At 37.2% G+C, this 22,814-nt stretch overlaps 1 protein-coding gene across 4 annotated transcripts in view; it reads left to right on the forward strand.

The window, feature by feature from the left end:
• Window positions 1–22,814, forward strand: part of SEMA3C (semaphorin 3C) — a 114,018-nt gene that overhangs the window by 67,213 nt on the left and 23,991 nt on the right. For all 4 annotated transcript variants that reach the window (XM_032688436.1, XM_032688439.1, XM_032688437.1 and 1 more), the window contains 8 exons: window positions 1,057–1,119; window positions 2,381–2,500; window positions 6,222–6,312; window positions 10,094–10,213; window positions 12,107–12,249; window positions 14,193–14,307; window positions 16,442–16,511; window positions 19,219–19,363. In XM_032688436.1, the coding sequence (XP_032544327.1) occupies window positions 1,057–1,119; window positions 2,381–2,500; window positions 6,222–6,312; window positions 10,094–10,213; window positions 12,107–12,249; window positions 14,193–14,307; window positions 16,442–16,511; window positions 19,219–19,363 (867 nt within the window). The remainder of the gene's footprint in view (window positions 1–1,056; window positions 1,120–2,380; window positions 2,501–6,221; window positions 6,313–10,093; window positions 10,214–12,106; window positions 12,250–14,192; window positions 14,308–16,441; window positions 16,512–19,218; window positions 19,364–22,814) is intronic.

Below are 22,814 nucleotides of genomic sequence, written 5' to 3' on the forward strand. Positions count from 1 at the left end.
CCTGTTTGGGAGGAGCTGTGCCCCACATGACACACTCTCTCCCGCCTGTGGCAGGTCCAGTTTAATTCTGATAGGAAGGCCTCTGTTGCATGAAATATTTTCTGCAGTATAAAGCTGTGAGGCATTTCAGCAGCCTGGACAAACAAAAATAAAAAAAGTCAACAGAAAGGAAAAACACACAAAGTTTTCTGGCAGTGAATGTGTTCACTCAGTATTAGGCTCAGAATGAATCTCTGCAATTCCACACAGTCTTCTGGTTGTTTATTTATTTTTACGGCAGATTCACTGTGCTGATCTTATACCTCTGTAGAAATCCTGTACATATATGCATTCAAATCCACAATTCTACATATGTATGTATATATGTACATAAACAGAGATCTTTTAATGCTATTGTTTATGTTACCTTGAGGCTAAGTGTTATCAGGCTCTGTCACTTACTAGATTTCTAGGGATAAATTTCTAATGGATGTCTTTTCTATTTCAAAATCAAAATAAATAATGGAAGAAGCTCAAAATATTTAGAGTTTGATTATAGAACAGATAAACATTCAGACATTGAGGTGTTTGTTGGAAACTGTGTGAACAAAATCAGTCTGAAATCCTGAGATTTCAAGCAGGTTATATCATAATCTATCCAAACTTTTGATGTTAAAATCAAAAAATTGTTACAAGAACCTTTGTTGCACTGTTTTAGCCTTCTGGTTTCTAATGTGCATAATTTCTGAAAGTTCAGTAAAAGTAAAAAAGTAAAGATACTACTTTAGGCAATAAAAGTGAAAAATCTCTCTTATTTAGAAGAAAAAAATCTAAATAAATTGATTAACTTGCCTTGAAAATATGTAATAAACTTAGACCCAAACACCTGGACCTTTATTTTGTTTACTGCATGCTAAGACAAAAATATTTTCATGTATCAATGAAAATTCTTTTTTTCCTTATAATGAAAGTGTAAGATATCAAAGTATTAAAGTATTAGTGTAAGTTAGGCGGTGAAATGTTTTGTTTAAATTATGTGAAAAATATGCTACTTGAATGATACTTCTTTCCTTACAGATTTCCTGGCCAGCATCAGCAAACAAGGTTGAAGAGTGCAAAATGGCTGGCAAAGATCCTACAGTAAGTTATAATCCACATGCACACATATACACAAATTACATACTTGGCAATAAAGTAAGAGCACCTTGAGTGCAGCCAAAGCAAAATGAAAGAAGTGTTTGTTTTGCTTTCGAAATGCTTTGCAAGCCTATCTATAAAGTGAAATTCTGGAGAAGCAGGCAATGTAAACAGAATGTACCTTCAGACTTTGACAGATGGGAAAAGATATGCAGTGTCCACGTTCTCTTTTTTTTTGTTGTTGTCACTAATCAAACCAGGTAATAGTACTTTTCCAGATATGTCCTGGGTGATGCTCAACAGCCTGGTGAGCTGCTCTTTGGAGTGGGGAAGTGCTCTGGCTGGCTGCTCGCCCCAGGAGCAGACTTTGAGAGTGGGTGGTACCCACTGTCTGCAGTCTGAAGACCCCACTTGAGCACCAGCTTTCAGATGCTGTAGTGTGGTATTGGCTCCTGCTGTACCAAAAATGTGAATGCCTCTAAATGTAAATAAACCAGTGCAGTCTGCTAAACAAGGATTAACTCTACTGATTTTCATGAAGCTGACTGATGACACAGTTTCCAATCCTGTGCTCAGAGAACTCACGCAATTCTCACTGTCTTTGGTGAGGTTTGGATGATTGAATATGAAAGTTGTTTCAGGGTCTCGGTAAGAAAAAAATATCCAGAAAAAAAAATCTGTTTTCAACCTATAGTGTGTTAACAGTTGATCACAGTTAAAAATAAAAGAGGAAGAGAAGAAAGGGGTATGCTGGAAGGAGAAAACTATAAATCTGATGGTGTGAAACTATGTGGTCTTTAACGTTCTGTTCTAGTTTTCATGCTGATTTGAAGATGTTACTGTAGGTCTTTAAAATGAAGCAACAATTCACTGCAAACTTCCTTTTAAAGTTTTGGAAAGAAAATATTTATACAAATAACGGGATCTGAGATTTGGGCTTGCTTTGCTTTTCGGTAATCTCCATCTATGATGAACAGATTAGGGGGAAAAAGAAAATGAAAACTGGTTTGCTGTGTTGAAGTGGGAAAGTTACACACACTCCTCTATAACTCCTCTGTAGTGCCTTATCAGTGCCCCGTTCCCAGACTAGGCAAAATGGCATGAAAAGAAAGAGAATCTGCAGCTGTTCAAATCCAGAGACTAAGAAACTCAGTAGCTGTTTTTGTGACACTATGAAAATTATAAATCACGTCTCTTCCCTGGAGTTCCCAACATCTAGTAACATTTGCCAGTGTGAAATTATTGCTCTCTGTACTTCCTGCAGCACGGCTGTGGAAACTTTGTGCGTGTGATACAGTCGTACAACCGCACACACCTGTACGTCTGCGGCAGCGGCGCCTTCAGCCCCGTGTGCGTGTACGTCAACAGGGGACGCAGGTCTGAGGTGAGTCTCTTTTCGTTTTATCCACTCCCTTCTCTGGTGCATCCTACTGGTGTGATGTGAAAAGTCAAAATATTGAAAACGCAAAAAGAATCAGTGATCCGAATAGGGTCATTCACCCGTGTTAAATAGCAAAAGAGCAAAGGTCCACAGTTTACTGAGGTGTTACCAGCTAGAAGGAAAGCCATGATCAGAAACCATGCCCGAAATATGGTGGTTGTCCGAAATTCCACAGTCATACCAAATGCTGGGTGACATTTGATACTACTTTTTATTCGACATTTTCTGGTGAATTCATTCCTACCATTTGGTGGGGAAATGCCCAAGAAATACTTGAAAGGAACTAGCCAGTAAAATATACAGTCCACTTTTTATAGCTTCCATGTGTTACTGGTTCCTGGGAGAAGCCCTTAGTTTGGATAACTATTCAGGGATGCAAAAGTTTGCTGGACTTCAGCTTACCACCCACTAGATGCAATCCCAGTACAGGAACTTTATCTACTGCACAAATTTTGCCCTAGATTCTGCCTGGGTGAAGTTGGAAAGTTTTACTTCACTGTGATATCTTCCTTTTTCTAGAGGAGTCTCCAGTTTTTCTGTATTCAGTTTCACTGTTCATTTTCAATATATAAAGTACCAGATGTTTCAGAAGTATATGGTTCAGTTTTCCTGATTTGAATGTGAAATGTTTGTTTATGTGCAAATGTAATAGGTAATAAATTAAGCAACCAGAAGGAAAAGGAAAGGCACCTATCAAGAGGCAGCACCTCAGTAGCTTTCAGGTCAGATTCATGTCTGGAGGCCCAGGGGTGTGCAGTATATTTTCCTGAACAATGTGGAAGCAGATGTGTTGGGAAGGAAGATCAGAGCGTCCTACCTGGAGTGTTGCCATGTGAGGGCAGCTTTAAAAGCTGGGCTGGCTTCTTGGGAAGACACTGGAAAATTCATCACTGATTTAATTGGGAGTGGGATGGGAATTCTGGCCAAGAACCAAGATACTGCATAGGTTGCCAGGGAGGTGATAAGTCAATGTCTCTCCAGATCGGTTTGCACAGGATGATCTCAGTGACTTTTGTTAGATCCCTACCTGGCTCCAGCCTCCTTAGCAGAGTATGCAGACTGAATCACTGCGCCTTCAGTCCTAAAACATTATCCAAAAGAAGAGATTTGTAGGCCTGGATTTAAAAGTGCAAGCAAACAGAACTGACTAAGTAAATCCATCCCTTAGGTTAATGAATTTGGCATTAACTTGTTTTGATGTATTTTGAAACAGGGGTCACCTTTCCTCAGCATCATCTTATTTCTTGAGAAATTATTTAAAATATAAGAAGTTATATCATTTGTCTCTAATTAATGTAATATTCCTTTATTATCATAATCTGCAGCCCAGAGAACTTTGAATCGCATTATTTCAGAGGTTTTTTAAATGAAATTGGAACAGAGGGGAATGCAGGAAACGACATCTCCAGATGATGCAATATGTTAAATTGTTTAAATGAAAGGTAAAGATACGTGATTTGGAAAAGAACTGGCTTCACTTAGCCTGTCTGTATAGCTACATGCCTATATCAATTGATTAAATAAACTGCTGTTTGAGATGTCTGGAGTCTGTGAGACACTTTACTGTAGGCATTGCATGCTCAAAGCCATTATTGTACAGGCCAACAATAGCATAACAGTTTAGAACCAAGAATTTCCTTCTAAACTCATTACATATATCTGTGCATGACTAATTATTAGAGCAGAATGAAGAACTGCGTAGTTCTGATGGGACTAGGGAGAACTCATTTTTTTCTCTGCTTTTATCATTTCACCTTTAATTTAGTGCAGTTTTCCATGCAAAGAAGGCTGTTTTTGCACGTGCAAAATGAATATTTTACAAAGCACATCTGTTTTTCTCTAGAAGCTAAAAAACCTGACAGAGTCGTATCCAACAATCATAAGAACTGGGCCTGTTTTGCTCTTTTGTTTTGCTCCAAGATTCTACATAAGCTCACAAAAAAGGGGGATTCATTGATGAGGCAGAATTTTTACCTTTTCCCTGAAACAGAGGTTATACAACAATTAATTTTCTTCCTTAACACACTTCATACTTTGCTCTTTGGTAATTACTCCCTTAGTCACCCAAATATATTCTAATGTCAAAGTAAATGCAAACAGAAGGAAATGTAATCCTATGTGATATAATTATAGACTAAAAGGTAGTTTAATATATATGAAAATCAAGTGTAAGCCTGGAGCTAGTTTAATAGAGCAGTAATGGGCGTTTTGAATTGGTAAATAGTGGTATAATATAGTAAATATGGATTAAAATCAAGCTACATATTAATCTAGAAGCGAAACAACAACAAAAAGCCACCCAAGATCATGTTATAAACTTTAAACCTATGTTTTAACATTGTTTAGAGAGCTTATTACTGAAACAATAGATAAGATCTCTGTGATTAAATTAGGCAAAACAGAAGAGGGCAAAAAGAGAGGGGATAATGGATATGAAAACTTCCTGCTGCAGCTGTGCATTTGAGCTTGATGGAATCTCCAATTTGCTGGTGCCAAATGGCTGCTCAGGGATTTGTGTGGCATCCCCCTTCCCCTGTGATTTACATTAACTGTTAAAGAGAATATAAGGAGTTGCTGTCCTTTGTCAAATAACTAATACATTGGCATCTAGATCACAGAAGCCTTTCTGTGGAATTTTTGTCAGCTACCTTTTTATTTTGAAATTTTTTAAGTTTAGTTGGTTGGTTTTTCTTGCAAACTTGTCTTTTGGCTTTTTATTAAAGATTAGAAGTTTGTTACAGGAGCCTAGGAACAAACTGTTTGGAATGCAGTGGTATGTGAGTTGATGTGCAATGGATCAGTGTCTCTGTCTGCAGTTTTTAAGGAACGGGCTTGGACGAGTCACTTCTTGCTCAGCACATTGTGCTAGTATTGGTGGGAACCAAGAAGTGAAGTTACACCAAAATGGGCAAATATTCTAAATATACTCAGGTTATTTGTATTTCAAGCTGTAGTCCAGGTTTTATCTACTTTGCTAAATGTGTTCCCTGTTCATAAATCACGTTAAAATATAAACAAATCCCCATACCATGATTTCTAAACAGAAAAAAAAAATTCAAGAGATTTCAGGCTATAATCATCTATTACTATGGAATTGGAGCTCTACACATTATCAAAGAGATGGTATTGAAGAAAATAAGTATGATTTAGGGGATTTTTGGGTGTCTGATAGATCAGTAAAGACCAAATGTTTTATACTATCATCAAATGACAGTTGTCATAAGAAATTTTTATTTAATATGCATTATTGTTATTATTGTTCTAGTAGCTTTATTATAATGTCCTAGGCTGGTGTAAGTATAACCATGTATTCAGCAAATAAATGATAAATAACTTCAAAAACACAGAAGCAATCTCCACAGATAATATTGCAGAGATCAGTCAACCTCTCCATAGCTTTATTGAGATAGAGGGAAAAATTCTTTGTTTCAGTGTCTTGAATTTGTAACAAGAGTCTTGAAAATAACTGGGTATCAGTGAAAATCTTATCTACCAAGATGATGGAATTCTGAATAGACCAGTTAAACTGCTGATAGTGCAGTAAAAGTACCCAATAGTGCAGTGCTAATAGAGCATTGTTAATGCTGGAAACGGCCAGGCATAAAAATGGTTTTACATCTGATGGTTTCTGAAATGAGAAGTGACACATAAATCTACTTTGCAGGAACAAATCTTCAAGATTGACTCCAAGTGTGAATCAGGAAAAGGACGCTGTTCTTTCAACCCCAACGTGAACACGGTGTCTGTTATGATCAGTAAGTAAAGATACTCCAAGTTGCTGAGTCTAAACCCATATGATCATGTGTGGTCATGAGGATTGACGGAATGCCCAAAAGGAGCTGGACACATAATCCAGCCTCCTGAATGGCTGATGAGCACAAGGTTGGGTCCTTTCTTGTCTCAAGGCTTATATGAAACTAGAGGTGGGTGGACAAATGAAATGCAGAAAGACGTCTTTGAAAGGGAGAGAGAGAGAAAACAAAAGGTTGTCCATTTTCCAGCTTACACATTTTTTCCCAGGATTAGTTTCAACTTTACATTACCCTGTCTAGCATTTATGTTTGAATGGTTTCTGACCTTGTTCATCCTAGACAGAACTTGTGTCTCATTTAATTATTTGTAAAATCTCAGAGTAGCCAGGGAAAGAAAGCCTGAAGACTTTAGATGCTATGAATTTCATTTTTGTTGTCATCTCTGCTGTAGAGCCCACCCGTTATTGCAAGGCTCTTCATTCTTCAATTGGCTTTATACCCAACCAATTTTGCAATTTTCTTCCATCTGAAAGGCCACAAAGTGATACAACTGCCACTCCTCAAATATTAGTGTGAACTGGTGGCAACTGTACTCATTGACTGTGAGATATAGCCCAGACAAAGGATTTCTGCTGTGCTTATTAAACACCTAAGAGAAAACTCAAAGGGGGCATATGCTTTGTGCAACCTAAGTAATCTGTAAAAGATCCCTTTTTTTTTTTTTTCAACCAGGAAGCGTGTTATATATACTCTGTGTAACCTGACCTTTCACATTTGCATCATGTTCACAGACATACAGTGCCAAAGCCTTGATTATTCAACATGTGCCTACTCCTTGCTGTATTTTTGGCTTTGAGAGGAACAGCAGTTGCACAGATTTTTCAGACTTTTATTTCACCCAAGGTTTACAAGGGAACAATGTGCCGTGTTTCTGCCATTCAGCTTCCACTGAAATTAATGGCAATTAAATATTGTGCCAGATATTTCCTTTAAAGTTTGAATCTCATGGATCTTAAGTGAAGTGTCATATAGTTTATCCTACAGGGTCTGTTCAAAATGTAAATTGCCTTTTTTTTGAATTGGAAATATATTTAGTACAAAGGACAGATATATTTATTCACAAATATATGAACTAAAGCACCTTTAGAGAACAGGTAAATGCTACCTAGATGTCTGTCTGAACCTTGGCTGTACTTACATCTTTATCTCATCAGTGATCTAGGGACAGGACAGTGTTTACAGACACTCGCTGTGTAAAGAAAATGTTTGTTCAAAGTCAGTGATTGATAAGTCCTTTGCTGCTCATTGCTATTCTGGTATTATTAAGTGAATCAACTGTCATTAAAAAATTAAAGTTTTCTTTCCTTGTTCCTTCTGGATTGTATGTAGTACCACTGAAGTACATTGTTTCTGCATTACTGTCTGTAGAGTAATCTGATTTTTTTGTACAATAGATCTGTGGCAGCTTTGTTCATCTTAATAGACTTTTTGTTACCTTCCTTGATCTCTCAGCTATGGGTCTGAAGAGACCTTCCCTAATGTTTGACTTATCTTTCATGACATCTACAAAGTTTAAATTATTCCACGAAGGTCATATTCCTTTTAAAAAGAGTCCCACAGATTGGGTTTTATACTTCCTCCCTGTTACTACAAAGTCCAGTCAGTTCAAAAACATTAAGCTCTAATGAATTTAGCCTCAGTATCCAGACCAGAAAAAGGAACATTTTGTAGCTCACAGCTTGTGTTATAATGAGGGGACTGAGCCCATGCACTGGACTCTTCTTCAGGCAATCTGCAGGAGGGATTCCCTCCTCTTGTTTCAGAAGACAGGAAATACTGCCAGACAGGCTAGTTCTTCCAAAATGAAAGAACCATTTTTAAACATAGATGCAGTTTCTTGACCATTTTGGGCATCACCAGCCTAGAATACAGCAGGAAAGCTGATTCACCTTTCAGAGGAAAGCGGTGATATAAAAACAAATTTGAACTTCATACAATTTGCCATTGTACAAAGACACATTTGCATCGAAGCAATGAAAAATGTGCTTTGAAGCAGCTTGGCATAACTAATGTGCAGGATGTATGTCTCTCTCCCCACCAAGACTCAGATATTTATAAAAGCAGACCTCATCAACTCAGTAATTCCCCCCAGTAACAAAGTGAAGTAGTGTGAGCTCCTTGTGCTGTGCAGACCAAGTGCTGTGTGGAATGTAAGGATTTTACCAGAAGGAAGTGGAACTGAGGGATTTCATCTGATACACGATTAGCAAGCAGACACTAGGAATGCTTAAGACATAACTAATAGCACTGATACGTAATAGGATTAATAGTACATAGTACAGCACTATTGTTAAAGTGTGTACATATGTGTATGTGCACAGAATTGTACATAACATTTAGCAGGAAGCATAAACCTGATCTCTTTCAGCTAATTCATCTCTTTCAAGTAAGCATGTTTGACTGAAACAAGGAGGCAAATATGCAAAATCATTTATAAATGTGTATAGATCCAACATCACTCTGTCAATACCTGCTGAGGAAGTAAACACTTCACCAACATGCAGCGAATGTGTTTTTTAAATCTTCTGTGTATGAACCTTATCATCACTGGGAGAGGTGAAAGCAGAAGAGTGGCTGCTGGATACTCTACAGGGGTTCAGTTCAGGCTCCAGTTAGCAGCAGATAAGCAAAATCTCCTATTGTAATTCTCTCATGAGCCAGTAATCTTCCATATTGATGTGTGAACATACATGCACACACACACAGAGCATGAAAATAGCCTCAAGAACTTCTGAACCTGTGACTCTTGCCAGCTTGACCACACTCTCTGGGTAGTCCAGGAATTCAGACAAAAACATCAATCAAAGGACCCAGCTGTACTGGAATGTATTCAGCCACCACTCCCACCCTCAGAGTTAGAGTTTATTTTAGCTACTGTTTTCTGCTCTGGGGTTTCATTGTCATTAGTCAGTGGAAATTGCTTGGTTATTCATGGAGTGGAAAATGATAGTATATGTAATTATAATTATATATACATATGTTTATGCACACACATGGACTCAAACAAATGCAGATACACATCCTGACTGATGGACTGTGTGTTCAGCCCTGCACAGAGAGCAGAAGTTCATAGTTCTGTTAATGTAGGAGTTGCGTGTCTAATTCTGTTCAAGCATAATGACCCTATACTTGGAATCAAGTACACAAAAGGGGATAATTGTTGCTCCTTATTACTTTGAGTAAAGTTCAATAATATGATTGTCTGGCCTCTGCAATACTGAAGTCAGCTTGAGGCTGCCTGGGGCAGCTGTGACAATACTGCTGGTATAAATTGGCACTGATCCACTGACTGCAATAAATGTTGCGCCAGTTTACAACAGCAATAAATTCAAGCCAGTCACTTTGTCTACTTCCATAGCAAAAAAATTTATTTGAAGTGAATCCTTAAAAAATTGGATGTGATACATTTTTGATAACACTAGTCTGATTTTCCAGTGATCCTTAGCAGTGGAAGTTGAGCAACTAAACTTCCTGTGAAGAGGTTCACCATGTATACAGCTCTGCTGTGGCATTTAATGATGCAGTTTCCTAAAAGTCTTTAAGAAAAATCTGATTCTAGTTTGTGTCATTGTAAATCAGAGGAAACCCCATTTCCGTGACGCACTATTTATCTGTATAGACTCCTGTGTAAATAAAGAGCTGATGAATTTAAAATAAACTTTTGAGTTTCCCAAAAGCCGTAACAATGCATTGAGTTTTTCCCCTCCATTTCAATTCTTTTCAGATGAAGAGCTTTTTTCAGGAATGTATATTGATTTCATGGGGACGGATGCGGCCATTTTTCGGAGTCTGACCAGGAGGAATGCGGTGAGAACTGACCAGCATAACTCCAAGTGGCTAAGTGGTGAGATGCCTTTGTTTTACCAGATCTTTTAATGGATGTCACAGAGATTCTGCTTTGCTTTGCTTAAAATAAAGAGCTTATCTTTTAAAGAGCTTGTCTCTGAATTTAATGTATGAAGTTAACCATGAAGAAGTGTATGTAAATACGTACTGTAGACAATGCACAGATGTAAAGAATTCACTGCATGTACAAACCTCTTAGGCCACCCCACCTGAGGACCTTTTTTGCATTAAGACTGAACCAAACTGTTCAAGGGACAGCGTGTGGCAACCTTTCAAATGGCAAGTGGTCAGACAGTCTGAATTCTAGAAAAGTGCTTTCACCTCTAATGCATCAGATATTGCCTTAAATTAGAGTATTTGATTCTAAGGTACCAGCTTCAGTTAATTCAAGCTGATCCACATCTATGCAGAAGACTCACCACCACTTGCATTCAAAATGTGTGCAGAAGAGAGTCTCATTATCAGACAAGTCAGTGAGGATTATTGCTGCTTATTTCAGTGATAAGGAATTGGTTATCTAAACACAGTAGGAAAACTCATATCTGAGTGGGAGCACTTCACTCTTTGCATCACTGACATCACTGTGAAAATTCTCCCTGTCTTTACTGGTAAGAAAACTCCTTCCAAATAAACTGTTCTGAATTTAAATGGTGCTTATGCCTCTGAGCAAAGGTAGATGTCAAAATTTATAGAGCGACTAACATAGCAGTTACAATATTAGAAAGCCTTCAGGTATGTTGAAGTAAAGTTACTGCGGTTTTCTCTTGGTATTTTTTAACGTGACTCTCTTTAGTCATTCCTATGTGGCTGTGACTACAGTGAAATCATAGGGTTGGAATCAGAATAAATTCAGTTCACTATGGATGGGAAACTATGTCTGTTTTCTAAGTTTTTCTTCTGTTATACTTTCTTACACTTAACTGCACACCCTGACATATGCATTAGAGAAAAAGAACAATTAAAAATGCCTAATTTCTAGAAAATCTGCCTGTTACCTATGTTCAGAACAGGTACATGAAAGTACAATTTATTTTCATGTCCTTTTAGAGCTGTAGTCATGACACTTATTAATTGAGAATAGGCTTATGTGAATAGAAAAATGCTGCAGTGTAAAGGGAGTTTTCTGTCAGACAGTCAACCTTTGTATCAGACTGTTTCAAAATTTGTACTGCATTTCAACCAAACAAGCAATCTTGCATGATCATTGAAAAGACAGAGCCTTCGTGCAGGGAGAGGGTCCACTTCTTCCTTCAGGCAAAGGAGAAGGTCTTCTGAGGACTCTTCCACTGTCCATTATATACTTGCTGTTAAGGTTATAAATTATGTTACTCTCTGACTAGTGCTCCTTTGCAGTGTTTTGCATGCACATTGGGTTAGGTTTAACAGCCTCTGATATGAATTTAAATGCTGCTCAAGCATTTGTGTATCCTTCTTACCTTTTTTTTTCTTCCACGAGTTGTTTTCCTCTCTTATTTATGAACCTTATCTGTTATTTTCCTAAGCTGTTGCACCTTATTTTATGTTTTGTCTCAATGAGACTTTCCTTAGGGGCCCCAGATAGCACACAGATTCTTCCCTCTTCTTCCTCAAAGTCTTTGAGTCTCTGCAGTAACCTAATACTACTGCTTCTGGATCACTCCTCTAAAAATCTGCTGTGGAATAAAATGTTAAGATGCAAAAACATATGGCTGCCAGCAAGGAGCCATTTACCTGCTGATATTTGTTATATACAGACATGAAGCTAGAGCACATAGCTTAGCCTTCCACAGCAGTACCTCTATATGCATTACACAGTGCTTCCTTGAAGCAGTCAGTAACTGTGAAGTCATTAATTGCTTATTCTTATACTTACATATTGGTTTCATCTCTTTGGTAAATTTTTTCATTACAGAGCCAATTTTTGTGGATGCTCATGTTATCCCAGATGGCACTGACCCCAATGATGCCAAAATCTACTTCTTCTTCAAAGAGAGACTCACAGACAACAGCGGCAGCACAAAGCAAATTCATTCAATGATTGCAAGAATATGCCCAGTAAGGACTATTTTGTTTACCAGGTTGTTGGGATAAGCCTTTGATTTATATTCGAAACAAATTTCCTGTTTCTGCGTCCACCTTCATAATTAAGAAGAGCTGTTATTGAACTCATAGTTAGGGTCTGAACATGTTATGTATATCAGGCTGTACCTGTAAGGATATGGAAATTTAGAGATTCAGGGATTTGTGTATTTCTCTGACTGAGTCAGAATACTTACCGGTGTTGAATTTTCAAACTTGCTGTCCTTGGCACAAATAGGGTACATTATTTTCTTAGAAAAACTGAGCTAAAAACCAGTGAAGTCTCAAAAAATTGTCACACTCAAAATCTCTAAAGCACATGGCAAATATCAAGCTTTTAAATGGGTTGATATAACTTTCAAATGTTGTTTTCATTTTTACAATATCTGTTCTTTCTGAGTTCTTGCATTGATGCATGTGTGAGCCTAACTTTAAAAATGTGCACAGGAAAATTAAATTGAGGAGTTATGGCTATTCCTGAGCAAAAATCAGTTTATTTTCACAGCACTCCTCATTGTCTCTGTTTCTTTTTTCATATCTGTAATCAACTGTAGATGAAAAATGATTGAAGCAACTATTAATATCTGGTGAAATGGATGGTTTTTAATGAGAGAAAAATTATAAATGCGTGATTATTGCTAACCTATTCATTCCTTCTTTTGGAAAGGTTCAAGAAGATAATTGTGTGTTTACTTTAATTTAGGTCTTCTTTAGAATTTGATGCTTTGTGATGTTATTATGCCTGGGTGTGAGGGCGTGTATGGGATTGTGCTAAACTCCTTCTCTGGCAATATTATGAGGCATGTGATCTCTTTTATAATCTCAGTTCTCTGTATTTTTGTGAGGATGCCTGAAGGCCTTTTTGGGTATTTTGCAAGAAGACATTTTACACAATTACAGCTGTATTTGGTTTTTTTACTGTTATAATGAAGCCCAGATGATTTTTGAAAGGCCTAATCCTGTTTAGACTTAAACTGAAGTCAGTGACAGAACCCCAAAGCCAATGAAAATAAATCTAGCCAGTCATATTTGTATACTTGTATACCACCATATTCATACATCAACACTTTTGACACTGGCCAAATATATTAATAAAATGGTACTAACAAAGATCCCACAAAAAGACTCCTTATAAATCACCTGAAAAGTCAGATTACCAACTCTAGGATTACCAGTGAAACATGCACAGCACTTTATGAAAATCGCATTTCAGTAGCTTCTACCTTTCATTTTTCCCTTTCCTTGGGTGACATCATGCTGTGCAGTTTTTAAGACACTGCTCTTACCTAAGGCATTCACCAGCAAGATGAGGCAGATCTATCACCTTGATGCTGCACCATCTGGTTTGGCAGTTACAGTTTCCACCTTGCAGCAGAGAGAAGTGGAAAGATCCTTGAGTGAGCTGTGACCAGGCCAGCTCTGGAGCAGGCTAGCAGGACTTGCAACAGTGCAAAATTACCCTGACCCACACTAGCCATCATTTATGACTTCAGAGCTGGCACCTCATGTGCCGGCATGGTGTACTAGGTCTTGTGCAGCTGCTGTCAAGACTGCAAAAAACATCCCTCCATGGTACTATGAGACCTTTTGGAGATAGCATGGACTTTACACTGGGTGTCAATGAGTGATACAAACCTCCACAGTCCCTTCCAATCATACAAACACATTCTACTACATGCACTGAATCTGCTGCCTGATTCTCCAAGCCTGCTAGCCCAGCAGAGAAAGCCTGCTCAGAAAACTAGTTCTGCATATGGAGTGTTTAGATAAGGGGATTTGGTTTAGGTCTATCTATTTTTATATTAAATTTACCAGATAATTATCTGGATGATGATTTAACTTGAGAAAAAAATGGGAAAGACTAGTAAAATGTTAGTTGTGTTGTACTTTTTTTTTCTGAATATAATATTCCTTTCCAGAATGACACAGGTGGTCAGCGCAGTCTCGTGAACAAGTGGACAACATTCTTGAAAGCAAGACTTGTGTGCTCAGTGATGGATGAAGATGGAACAGAAACGTACTTTGATGAATTAGGTATCACAAAAAAAATCCCTTAAACGTTTTATCTAAATGTTACACTCTGTGCATATTTAATCATTGATGTTCATACAGTTTCTTAGTCAAGTTGTTTACAGTGAAATCTTGGCTCTAGAAATCCATGGCACAAGTTCCCTTGCGGTTTTGTGACAGGAAATTAAAAAATTCTTCATAAGTCTCTCTGCGTAAGTGTCATTACCTTTGAAATAAAGGTAATTAATCTTGACTTTGTAAAGGAATTATATATATAAAGAATTAATATTTGGAAGGGAACGTCTAAGTTAATCTGTTACTATTTTTCTACCACTTAGGCTTACTATAGAGATTTTTTAAAATCTGTTTGAAACTGTTTCTTATACCGCTGTTTAACACACAGCTTTTCTACAATACAGTTTTTCTATTTTTTGATCACAGGGTAGAGGCCTCAATTTGGTAGTTCAAGATAATACTGCATCAGCAGTAATACTATGAATAGATATAATTTCTCAGGAATCATTCAGTCACATAGATTTTTATTTCAACATGTGAAACACTGTAAATATTCAGTGCATAATCTATACAGCAATCACAAGAGGGTTCCTTTCATTAAGGAATTAATAGATGCATATCTTGATACCTAATTACCAAATAACATTATCAGAAGGTTTCAAATTCTGTGTTGTCCACTGAAGTGTGCAGCTGAAGTGTGCTGAATCATAGTTATAAATCCAAGTATTGGAAGATTTGTTATGTGCATTAGTAGAAATATAAATAATGTAAATGGCTAATGGGCCCTGCACTGGGTCTGCATCTGGTTCTGATCTTCTCTCCACTGTATCCTCTCACTCTTTTCTCAGTTGTTATTCCTCATAATAGTAAATTGAGTTTGGAATCTTTTTGAGTTTATATATTTACAACTCTTTGCTGTACTTGTTCAAGGTTTCAGTGGAACCTGGGCCTAGGAGCAGATCCTAACTTTCTCTAGCTCAGAATGTGCAAGGTGCTTGGAGGACTGATTTTCTGAAGTGCACAGTGCCTCAGCACTGCCACAGCAACTTGCCTTTCAGAACTGTGATTTACCAACCCCCACCTCTCCACAATGCAGTAGGATAACTGCTTTTAGGGTTTTTTGTGTGACAAAATGTAGGACCATAGTGAATAGGATACAATGTTCTCAGCGTGGGCTCCTAGCACAATTCCCTAGCAAAGAGGAAGAATACAATCACAGCTGGAAATTCGGAAAAATGGGAGAGAGCAAACTCATGCTTCTGTGTTCATGTATAATGCAGGAGAGTGTAACACTTCCAGTTCTGCATGGCAAAGTCTTTTGCTTTTGACATATTGAAAAGAATATTTAAAAAATTCAGAGGGTTAAGTGAAGGAGCCACATAAATTTATGGAAAACTAAAGAACATATTCTGTGATAAAAAGCTCAAACAGTTCAGTCATTTTTGTGTTGTAAATTAAGAGGTAGCATGATTATAGTTATTAAAAACATTTGGAAGGAGAAACTGTCAGAAATTAAAGTAGTTTTCACTGAAGTGTAAAAGAAAGAATCAATAGATCAGAGGTAACAGTGGGCAAATTCAGTTCAGTGAGTAGGTACAGTTTTGCACAGTGCAGTCAATAAATCCCAACACAAAGGAGCTGGGAGGTTTACATCTCTCAATATCTTCACTGCTAAGCTGTGTGTCATTCATATCATGTTGAGAATGAGCTTGTGAGGGCACTAGAGTACGTTCTGGATGATAAAACACCTAATTTCCCTGGTTTTGGTTACATCCATCTATGGGAACTCTTTGTCTTTAACTTACTGCAACTTTAGTGTTTGCCTACTGTTAAACAACCTGCTGAAACAAGATCCAGCTGAGAGAAATGTGTGACATGGATCCTGAACGTATTTGAAAATCTTTGCCTTCTGTCTCCATAAGGCTAGATGGTGTGGAGTTAATTTCCAAATCTGTTTCTGAATGTTCAAATGCTAGATTTATGCATATATGGTCTGTTGATATGGTAAGTCTGCTTTTTGCTGTTCAAGTCTGAGACAAAATTGCCATTGACTTTAGCAGGAATAAAGTAATAAGTTAAACTAGAAAATAAAGAGTTTTATTAGTATTCAAAGCATTTTTCTTTTTTCTTTTCCTTCTTTCAGAGGATGTGTTTCTTTTAGAGACAGATAACCCCAGAACAACGCTTGTGTATGGAATTTTTACAACATCAAGGTAAATGGGGAGGTTTGAAAAAAATTACCTTTCTGAACTGCCTGATTTTCTGCCTGATTTATGAAAACTCAAGTTGATTTTTGTGGACCAGGCTGTGCTGTGCAATTTTGTATGTCTACTGCTGCTATTGTTTGCATGCAGGAGTAAGAGTCTCAGTACCATTACTGTTGGTATCCATGTTAGAGCTATGCTTCTTGGAACAAACTGCTTCCTGACATACTGTCAGCTGGCACTGGGAAAACATTTCCATGGAGGGCCACTTGTTACTGCTCAGCAGCAGAAAGCTAAATGACTTCAACACAGTGAACTTATGTGGCATCTGAGAGCACTTAACACCTCCTGAAGAACATCCAGCACCGGGAAAGATCAAACCAAGAATTCTTACATGAATTCATACAAATCATTTCCAGTCTCTCAGCTGGCAGATGATCATACAGATGGCAAATAATCCATATCAGCTTCAGTTGGCTACAAAAGGACAAGCTATGGCATTTGATCACCTCCTTGTAGCCCTAAGCACCCTGCTACCAGTCAGTATTCACTTACTGTCCAGTTTAGAAAGCACTTAGTGAGCTCCCAAGGGTGGTGGAAGCACTAGATTTGGCTTACTGTGCTGAAACTCTCCACAAAGATAGACTGACAGGTGGACCCACAGATTCTTTTATTTTTTTTCATTTTCTCTCTTGCCCTCACCACATAGTGTTAGTATAGAGTAGAAATAGTTACTGCTTACTGATTTCTAATGTGTTATCCTATACTTCCTGTTACTATCCTGTTACTTCTTACTTTCAAAGAGATTTTCCGCGCTTTTTTATTTTTATTTAATTTATTTGATCAAATTAGCAAATTATGTAACTTGCTACCAATAATTCTTTTAATAGCAATTTCTAGTAAAAAAAAAATCCTTTCATAATTTTTTTCCTCCAATAGGATTTTTTTCATGAGCATCCAGGGATCTGCTTTCTTAAATATGTAAATGACACAGGAGAATATGATTTTATGATATTTAATTGGAAAAAAACCCATCGCATAACTAGTAAACATTTGGTTCTGTCTGCAATTTATGATTCCTGCTTCACAAAAAGAGAAAATGATGAGGTTATGTTTAGCAGTAAAACCACACTTATGATTAGGTTGTGGATGCAACATGACTGAACTGGAAACACTTCTACCCAAATCTTCTGGTATTTCTGCAGTGGAAATGAGGTTTGAATCACAGGACCATATAAGGTGACAACAAAGAGAAAACTTCATTTTTTCCTGGCTCTCAAGCTGTTTTCTCTCTCTGTTGAAGTTTTTACACTCATGCATTTCTGTTCCCATGAACCACATGGTTTCTGCTTGCTTTCTTTTTGTTCAACTATAGAATGTACTACCTAGTTAAACGCAGCAGCCATTAGGATTTTTACTGCTTAACAGTTCCTGTATCTTCACCTCTGTAGACTTCCAACTCGTAACAGTAGCAAGATAGAAACGTCACAGAAACCTAATAACTAGTAGTATTTTTGTCTAGATCATACAGAAGGAAACCAAGTAATATTGAAGCAAATTATTTTACTGTCATAATATGCTGTAAAGCTAACATAAAACATCTGGAAAGACTAAATAAATTTCTCAAAATCTATTAATACATAGTAAAATTTCCACAAGTACCATAATCCATCTAAAAGGTTCCTTCTACTAATCCAACTGAGAGCAATGTGGATTTCACTTTCCTTGTTTAGACACTGTGTAATGTTTTCATGTCTTTTTCTGGAGTGTTTTTTTCTTCTTCAGTTGAAAATAATTACTTGGATTATCTTCATCCTACAGTTAACATCAGACAGATTTTGGACTGTCTGGAGTTTCCACTTTTTAAAGATAAATATCACAAACCTTGCATGCACTGAGAGAAAAAATGAAGGAGTTAATTTACTGTAGTCAGTCCAAGCATCAGTCTGGAAATTATTCCCCTAATGCCCTTCATCATCACGGGGTGATGGAGGCCATTCAGGGCTTGTGCTAACTGAACCCATGGCTAAGCCTAGAGGAGTGGGAAAACCATACCCTTTTCTTAGAGGACTCCCTGGGTTCTCCTCAGGAAGCATCAAACTTGGGTCTTTGTAAGACCAGTTTTGTGGGTGGACTTGTGGACTGTATAGGAATAATTCCTTTACAGCCACAGTATGTCCCCACTTTGCTTAGAAAAGCTAGCAACTGATTGTAATTATCCAACCAATTGTAATTGCTCTGGATATTTTGATTAATATTTTCGCCTTGTATTTTAGGAGGCTCGTGGAGATCTTGCGGTTAATATACTGGTAGGGAGTTCTGGAAACCTGTGCTGAGCTTGGCAGTACAAAGTTTATAAAACTCTTGTATCACTAAAGTCAGCAATATTTTTGCCATTGATTTAACTGGAGCCAGATTATATTTTTTTTATATTCAGCATTAAGAAGTGTTCTTATTGCACCAGTAAGACAGTGCCTTCCTCCCTCTTTTTTCAGTTCACTGTTCAAAAAGGTGCTAAGTCTTAAGAAGTAGTGGTACATATTGAGCAGCTAGATTAGTTGATTTTAAATGTATTAAATCCATGCTATAGAAGGATTAAATTGTATCAAATATATTATTTTAGAGGTATCTTTCATCACTGGACCATGCAAAATGATGGAAAAGCTTTAAAAAAGTTGGTAGATTGCAGTGCTAACTTTTTCCTACTGTCTTCCAGCTCCATATTTAAAGGCTCAGCCGTGTGTGTGTATCATCTATCTGACATCCAGACTGTGTTCAATGGGCCATTTGCACACAAGGAGGGCCCAAACCACCAGCTGATTCCATATCAGGGCAGAATTCCATACCCGCGACCTGGCACCGTAAGTACAACGATGTTTATGCAGACTTGCCAATTGCTTGTCTTTGTTTAATACATAAATAAATGCTATTTATTTCAGGAGGAAGGACTGTATGTGACTGTGACAGTTCAAAACTCTTTTATTTGCTTCTCAGTTGTCATACAAATCATGTAGTATCTGGAAATCCTCTAGAAAGAATTAGAAGTCATGTAAAATGTTAATCAGTCTTTCTGTTGAAAGAATTATTTCATTACGTGCAAATCATCTTATTTACATATCCACTTCCATTTTGTGAGTATATTTGAGCAAAATGTAGCTAAATAAATAAGTGTACAAAGACAGCATTGTGAGTGTGTTCTACAGTCTGGATCCAAATGTCCATAAGTCTGTCTTCAGTCTGTATGAATTTTCCATAGTTCTCTAAAGTTTTGCAGCTCTACTCAGATGCTTAGGAGATATAGTAGGAGATTTAGAGGAGAATAAGCTTTCTGGGACTTGTCATTTGGTTAGGTCTAGTACCCTGTCAGGTACTGAATCTTAGAAGAGGGTCCTAGAAATAGATGTGTTTTCATGCCAATCCGCTCACAGTAGCCTTCCTTGTTAAGAATGCTTTTTGTAGGCCTTGAAAATTTTTCAGGACTTTCTTTCACTGTGTTAGGGGTAGTAATAATCTTCCAATAAATTCTGTATACCATTAGAACTAGCACTGTTTCCAAGTTGTACAAAAATACCTCATGAAATATTTGAAACAAAACTATTATTTTTTCTTACTTTTCAACTTTATGGTGCATAAAAATTGCTGTTAATGCACTTCTTTCTTTATTTGTTTACTTACTTTTTCCACTATTCTTAATTTAGATTTAGCAGAAATATGATATCTAATATTTCCAGCCTTAATGAAGAATGTATGAACTTCCTCTAGAATCTTCCCTAAATCCATATTTGCTAAATGAAGTACAGTAGTGTGGATGTGTGTTGAGTCCTATGAAGTCTTAAAATTTCTTAAGTATCAGAAGGAAATAAGTATACAGAGAATAATAAATTGTTTCTCAACAATGTAGTTATATTTTTTTTTTAGATTAAAATTTTGTTGCTTTTCCATTTATCACAGGAAATGAAATTTTGTTTTAATTTTGCCAGTCTCTGCAAGAACCTTTAACCATGTCACTATTTTATTCTGATTTGTCTTCCTGCTGCAAGATCTTGTTCTTTTTCTCTCTTTCTCTCTCGTACACAGAATAGCTCAGATACATGGAAGAGCTCTCCTTATTCACACAACTCTTCATGACATTTTAGTGTGATATTACAGGCTATAAGAGTTATGTTCCCAGATCTCTAGAATTACCTAATCAATACTTGACATTCCACTAAGGTCTAATGCTAGCATTAGTCTTTCTTTGCAATTAATACATACAGCTCTAATCTCATGAGTCCACTGCGGCTTTAAACTTAAACTTTACCAAAAAAAAAATTGATCCATTTAAACCGGAAGTTTCATTCTCTTGTCATTAGTCACATTTCAAGGTTTCTTGCTGCTTCAGAGTATTGTGTTTGTATGTGTTTCCTCAACCACTGCCATGTTATTCTTGGTTCACCTCATGGAGGCTTATGTGGTATTCCAGATGGGCCTGAAGAAATTGGGCAGCACAATGGAAAGGGATAAAAAATTAGATTTGGATTTAATATGGTGACAGAAATTGTCTAAATTTTTGAGATGTGCTGAAGAGCTCTGAATTTGAAGATAAATTCTTAGATCATAGCTCACACAAAAAAACAAAGTCAAAAGAGATTCCTTTAGATGATCAGTGCTAGTTTCCTGATCACTGGCTTTTCTGTGCTACCTCACAATTCAGCCACAACATATATCTTAAAGGCATACTTTATAAGATGGAATTTGTTTGGCTTTGATTTTATTTCACTGCCCAAAATTTCCAGTTTTCACTTATGTCAAAACATCTGTGAAAATCAGGATATGCGGATTTTTTGCTGCCCAGAATTTGAGCTCAGAGAGTTAACTTTGATTAGCAGACTATGGGGTATGATCCTCTTTCCTCTGGAATGTACTTTTCTCTCAACTTCTGGGATGCTGGGCTAAACAGGGATGCCTTTTTATATGACATGGAAAATCCTCCTTTACAGTTGCCTGAAGAGATATTCATACTAAACCTCTGGACAGAAACGAACGTTCATCATATTGCAGTACCTTGGATCAACAGTGGAAAGGCTTTGCTGTAGTTTCAGTAGGATTAAATAAAGTAATAGGTTCTTTTGGCCATGATCAGCTCTGCAGTGTTTGGCTGGCCTTCACTAAATACCAATGGTTTCTTCTTTCTCCACAAGCAAAACTTACTTATGGAAAAGAAAAATACATAATTGGCAGCTTGCTACTAAATTCAGTGATGTTTGAGGATAGTTTCCATTTTTCAGAGTTTACAGAAATAGTTTTTGTACCTACAGCATGTTGGGGGAATATGCTGTAAATTAAAGAATTCTGGGTTTCTCTGCAATCTAACTGCATGGTGATCAACTGTGAACGAAAGATTGTGTAGCCAAGTCCTTGAATGAGGTGTGAAGGATACACATTCAATCCCTCCAGGAAAGGGAGAGCTTATAGGGTTCTATAGTAACATTTTTTGTTTGTCATTGTTTTATACAGTGGATAGCAAAAGAATTAATTGATTAAAGATGTTTGTTAAGGCTTTACTCAGAACAGCAATATAATGTACATTTTTAGGGTCATACTGGGGTGAACCATAACACAGACATTTTTGCAGGAGGTCACAGACAAAGGTCTTACGATCACCAAGTCAAGAATGGAAGGATTGAAAGTATCATAGAAAGTCTTTTAACTGAGCTATGTGAGACAGGAAAGTTTAATTTGAACTGCTTATGAAACAGAATCCCTCTTGAGAGGAACTGGGGTCTGGCAGAGCACTACCAAACAGAATAATCTTGCTAATGATGAACACAGTTCTTTTTTCATCATTTGTTGCTAATCTTAACAGATAGTCCTATAAATTTTCTGGAAGATTGTGGATGGATATGCCAGGAAGGGGAAGACTAGAGAAAGCAAGATAATAAGAATTCAATTTTGTGAACAATCTTAGAGGGCTAGCATGTAGTATCAGTCTGATGAAAGCCAAAAAAAAGCCCTTAGGATAAATAAGGGCCCAGAAAAATCAGTTGTCAAGGATGTCAAATGAGAAAAGCAACCAATATCTGAGCTGAGTTCTGGTTCTTCTTCCTGGAGGTAACTGATGCCAGAGCAATTTCTTTTAAAGAACTCCTACCAGAGCTACTCTACTTTGTATGAATAATTAAATCCTAATTGAGTCAGAAGATGATTCTGAAGCCTGGGTTTAGGCTGAAGTCTCCTCTCTACTTGGTTCCTGGTATGCCCAATGAATAGTTCATTAGCTTTTAGCAGCGAGGGTAGAACAGGCACTCCTGCCTGGTGGTTAGAGGAATCCCC

The sequence above is a fragment of the Chiroxiphia lanceolata genome, chromosome 5 (genome assembly GCF_009829145.1).
Source record: "Chiroxiphia lanceolata isolate bChiLan1 chromosome 5, bChiLan1.pri, whole genome shotgun sequence".
Classification (NCBI taxonomy): domain Eukaryota; kingdom Metazoa; phylum Chordata; class Aves; order Passeriformes; family Pipridae; genus Chiroxiphia; species Chiroxiphia lanceolata.